Here is a 5,569-nt window from a genome sequence, read left to right on the forward strand (position 1 = left end):
GTTTTCAAGTATGTATTTGTATTTACATAAATATATTTTATAGGTTTAGTTACTTATATTTACTTATATATAGTTCAAAAAACATTTAAACAGATACAGTATATATTTAAAAAAAACTACATATTTTGAATTTTTCCAAAATTAATTTTCTTGCCTCTTTAAAAGTATGTACATATATTTTGTTTGTTTTTGTTTTGTTTAGACTTTGTTTGTTTTTTTGCCTTTGAAGATTTAAACAAGCCATATACTTGAAATATATTTTGATCAGAAAAACAATATAGCTTTTTTGCCATACGAGTTTGCACTCATTGTGCGTTTGATTTGTGTAGAAATTACTACATTATCATCTGTTCACTGCAATAGAAGAACATGCTAAAATGCATTCTTCACTGATGCTGTCCTCAATAAAACACGGTGACTTTTAAATAGGACAGTTGTGTGTAGAATTATGGCTAGGGGTCAAAGGTCATCAGGCAGGGTGGTTTGCTCGTAACATTACATCTTAAATCAGTGCAGTGATGGAGAAATCAGAGGCTGGTCGTATGTTCGCTCTGATCTCCAGAGTTAATGCGGTCGCTTCGATCCTCCGCAGCGTTTCGAAAAGGAATGGAGATGTGTATCTAGTGTTTCCTTATTTTTGTGCAGGAAAGCACAGGCTTGTTGACTTCCTCCACACACACACCGATGCGCTTTACAGGTGCAGGTGTTCAGTTATGGATCAATATGGATTCTGTAATAATCAAATGTTCACATGATACACTAACATGCTGAAAATGATGTTCTTCTTCAGTATTTTTGTCTTGTTTTGCAATGCAAATGTCTAAAGATCCTTAAATCAAGATATAATTACTTGAGAAGAAAAATGGCAGATAACAAATGCTATTTTCTGGAAGAAAAAAACCTCTAAATTAAGTGACTGCATGCGCTTGAAACGAAAAAATATCTACTAATGGGGTTCAAAAAACAGATGTTTTATTTTTGAATTAAGTTTGTTTTTCTGACTCCTTTGGCAGATGTTTGTTCTTGTTTAAGACAAAAACTCACTTCATTTTGATGCATTTTTCAGAAAACAAGACTTCATTTCTTAAGTCATTTTGCTTGCAAGTAAATGTTTCTTAAGAGGTAAGAATTCTGAGATATTTGCTCTGGAAAACATGGCAAAAATACCAAATAAAAACTGTTTTGCAGTGCATGTTTTGAGTTTATATTAAACTGCATGTTTTAGCAATACAAATTCATACTAGATCGTCATGTTTTTTGCAAAAGGAAAACATTCAGACTATAAAACAGTGATTTCTGTATTTAGTGCATGTAGGGTTTAGTAAATAATCTGCATGTTTAGTTTGAAATGTGTGGTTATGCATGCGAATTCTTCATTTGAGGATAGTTTCTGTCTGCTGTTTGTGTCATTAATGCCATTTGTAGAAGTAGTATTTGGTGTTGTTTGCATTAGTTGGGCTCGTTTTTGAGTATTTCCTCGCTGAGATATGATTGTATTCTCGAATGACAGCACCGGCTAATGGCTTGTAATGAAAAAGAGAAGTTCCAGTCCTAATGCAGTGAAAATGAAACAGAGGAACAGCAGAGAGGAAGAGAGCGCCGCGTCTGTCTGACAGGAACACAACAGGATTTCTAGTTCTAGTTTACAACAAAGCCAGTGAAGATCAATTCATGTAGCTGCAGAAGTTACTTAGTGTACAATCTTAAATCAAGATACATTTACTTGAGAAGCTAAATGACTGTAAAATCGGAAAAATGCATACAGATTGAAGTGAGTTTTTGCGTAAAACAAGAAAAACATCTGCCAGTGGAGTCAGAAAATGAAACTAAATTCAAAGTGAAAACGATTGTTTTTCTGACCCCATTGGTAGATATTTTTCTTGTTTTACGCAAACACACTTCATTTTGATATACTAAACATCTTTACTCATTTTGTTTCAAGTAAATGTATCTTAATTTGAAAATGTTTAGATATTTGTACTGTAAAAACAAGACAAAAATACTGAGGAAGAACATCACTTTTTTTTGCAGTGGCGCTTGCAACGCCAAGGTCAAGGGTTCGATTCCCAGCAAATGCATGAACTGATCAAATGTGAATGCAATGCAAATGACTTTCGATACAAGCTTCTGCCAAATGCATGAATGCAGTAACTCATTCCACATGTTTTGACAGCAGGTGATGGATGATTTGATCTGAACGTGTAGAAACCTCCAGCATGGATTCGAACGAGAGCGAAAGCAAGCGTCCAGAGGACTTCGCCAGCAGAAACATCGACCTTTCTCTTCTTCCCTATCCTCTTCCTCATCCCGTTGTGCCTCAGCCACACCGATACATCCCGGACATGATCGACCTCAACCGGCTGCGGCTCCATCGCGTCGTCCAGGTGAAGCAGGAGACGGTGAAGCCGCTGCCGCTGTGGCCTCCGTCGCCGTTACTCCTGCGCTCTCCCGCGCCCTACTTCCATCCTTTCCACCCTAGTCTGGTCCCGTTCCCGTTCCTCCTGCCCGGCTCCATCCCGCATCTCTCTCCGAATCCCTTCTTCCCTACAGAGGCCGTGCGGTTTCGCCACAGGAGCCAAGAAGCCAGCAAAGCCGAAAAGCTGAACGTGCACGTGGACGACAGCTACTATATAGACGTGGGCGGCGATCAGAAGCGCTGGAAGTGCCGCATGTGCGAGAAGTCCTACACGTCCAAATATAACCTGATCACACACATCCTGGGCCACAGCGGCATCAAGCCGCACGAATGCAACCTCTGCGGGAAACTCTTCAAGCAGCTGAGCCACCTGCACACACACAAGCTGACGCACCAGGGCGCGCGGCCGCACAAATGCCAGGTGTGCCACAAAGCCTTCACGCAGACCAGCCACCTGAAGAGACACATGATGCAGCACAGCAACGTCAAGCCCTACAGCTGCGGCGTCTGCGGCCGGGGCTTCGCGTATCCCAGCGAGCTCCGCGCACACGAGCTCAAGCACGAGAGAGGCCAGGAGAACGTGTGCGTGGAGTGCGGACTCGACTTCCCCACGCTGGCGCAGCTCAAACGCCACCTGACGGCGCACCGTGGCCCTGTGCAGTACGACTGCGGCGAATGCGGCAAGAGCTTCCAGTATCCCAGCCAGCTGCAGAACCACATGATGAAGCACAAGGACATCCGGCCGTTCATCTGCAGCGAGTGCGGGATGGAGTTCGTCCAGTCGCACCATCTCAAGCAGCACGCGCTCACGCACAAGGTGAGAGGAGGGTGGGACTGTGACGTACGCTGTAGAAAAGATTTTTGCAGTAGAAAATACAGTTTCGGTCTTTAATATTTAAAAAGAACAAAAACTAATAAAAACGGCAAAAACACAACAAAATCAGAAAAAATGTACTAAAATTAAAATGAGAACAGAAAATATAAAAATAAAACCTACACTGTAAAAATGATTTTTCACTGTAGATAATTGCAGTAGAAAATACAATTTCGGCCTTTAATATTTAAAAAGAACAAAAATGAATAAAAATGGCAAAAACACACAACAAAATTGCTAAAACTTTCATTGAGAATGGAAAATATAAAAAAAATGTAAAAGTACATTGTAAAAATAATTTTTGCAGTACATTTTACAAGAAAATACAATTTCAGTGTTTAATATTTAAAAAGAACAGTAACTATTAAAAACAGCAAAAACACAACAAAATTATTAAAACTTTAACTAAAATTAAAATGAGAATATAAATATAAAAATAAAAACTACAGCGTAAACGTTTATTTTTCACACATTTAAAAAAATGCAAGAAAATACAATCTTAGTCCATTTTAATTCAGTGTGTCATTATTTGTGACATTTACAAATAATTTCTGACTGAAAATAATTTCAAAAAAAATCCTACACTAACTTTTTCAGTGTAATTCAAAATATTACTAAAATTGTTCAAAACTGTACTTGCTTTTGTGTAAATTGTGAAAAGTGTACTTGAAAATTGTTTCAAAATATTATATTTTCAGTACTGCAAAAAGCAATGTTCATCATCAAATATCTAAACATTCTTAAACAAACATGCATTTATTTGAAAAGCTGACTTTATAGCAAAATATTAAGTCTTGTTTTAAAAAAAATAACACAATATTTTCATACACAATCCAAATTAAAAACGACATATTTTTTTGATACATTTTTTATTCTTCTTTTGTTTTGGTGTCGGACCTGTTTTTGGTCGTTTTTCCTATCGATTACCTACAGGTGTGCAAGGGTAATTGTTGATTGATTGCTTCTCAAGTAAATAAAAGGTCCAATAAACTTGCCATTGTATACAGTATTATGACTGTTGACAAGTTGCTTGTATTCTTCTTTTGCAAGTCGCTTTGGATAAAACCGTCTGCTAAATGCATAAATATAAATGTAAGTAAATGTATCTTGATTCAAGAATCTTTAGATATTTGGACTGGAAAACAGCAAACAAGACTAAAATATAGTTTATATCAGAGGTTCAGAAACAGCAGTGAAAAAACAAAACAATGCTAAAGACACAGCATACAATGCAACTAGTAAATGCAGACTTACTTTGAAAAAGAAGAAGAAAACCACTTTCTTCAGGTGCTAATGTCAAAGGTCGGGCATCAATTACAATCGAATTGTAACATCTAGGTGAAACATGAACAGGTTGCGACGCCCTCACCCAGCAATAATCATCAATAAAACTACAAGAAAATACGACTAAAGCCCCGTTCACACCAAGAACGATAACTATAAAGATAACGATATTAGTGTCCACACCAGCGAACGATATCGTCCGTTTATTCTAAGCGCACATGCCTCTGCCACTCGTGACAGCAGGATGGATTCTGATTGGCTGTCAGTGTTTTATCGTTCATCAGCTGGAAAAAAAAATCGTTTTGAAAGTGATCACAACGATATCGTTCCTCTAGAGTAACGCTGCGTGTTTCTAAGCATTTCAGGGGACCTTTAAGACTGCAATAAATATGCATAAAATTGGTTTATGCTATGAATCATTGGCCATCGAGCACATAAAAACCATATAAGAAACCACCAATTGTAGTGTTCGGTTTTAAGAATATTTTGTTACTTTTGTAAGATAAGATTGTATCACTACTTGATGTCCAGTAAACTAAATCTGCATGGGTGCTGAAGCAAAACCAATGGAGAAGCCTACCTCATATCTATTCCTGTAGATCAAAACCAAGATCATGGGTTTGATTCCCAGGGAATGCATGAACTGATCAAATGTGTACACTGATTGCAATTTACATTTCTTCAAAGCTTCTGCCAATTGCATTAGGGTAATGTTACATATGTGATCACAATATAAGGTCTTATTATACCTCAAACCTGTCTCTCTCTCTGACACACACACACACACACACACACACACACTATTATTCTCAGTTGTCTCTCTTAAGAACAATGCCCCAGGCCTGTTTATTCTGAAGACATTAACTTGCTTCAGCATCTGGTGCTTCAATCCTCCAAAGAGTCACAGTTACACAGAGAACAGAAATATGAAACCATTTCTTTTTACTTATTTAAATGATATGATTCAATAAAAACTGTTTACTTTCACTTTTGAA

The 5,569-nt window shown here is 37.6% G+C and overlaps 1 protein-coding gene across 2 annotated transcripts in view; it reads left to right on the top strand.

Annotated features, from left to right (window-relative positions):
• The first annotated feature begins 2,174 nt into the window (after positions 1 to 2,174).
• The window catches only part of LOC107704577 (zinc finger protein 366-like), a 10,248-nt gene continuing 6,853 nt past the window's right edge, over positions 2,175 to 5,569 (top strand). For both annotated transcript variants that reach the window (XM_016507532.1, XM_016507533.1), the window contains exon 1: positions 2,175 to 3,233. In XM_016507532.1, the coding sequence (XP_016363018.1) occupies positions 2,217 to 3,233 (1,017 nt within the window). In that variant the 5' untranslated portion in view covers positions 2,175 to 2,216. The remainder of the gene's footprint in view (positions 3,234 to 5,569) is intronic.

Source organism: Sinocyclocheilus anshuiensis, unplaced genomic scaffold (assembly GCF_001515605.1).
Source record: "Sinocyclocheilus anshuiensis isolate Anshui unplaced genomic scaffold, SAMN03320099.WGS_v1.1 scaffold1614, whole genome shotgun sequence".
Classification (NCBI taxonomy): domain Eukaryota; kingdom Metazoa; phylum Chordata; class Actinopteri; order Cypriniformes; family Cyprinidae; genus Sinocyclocheilus; species Sinocyclocheilus anshuiensis.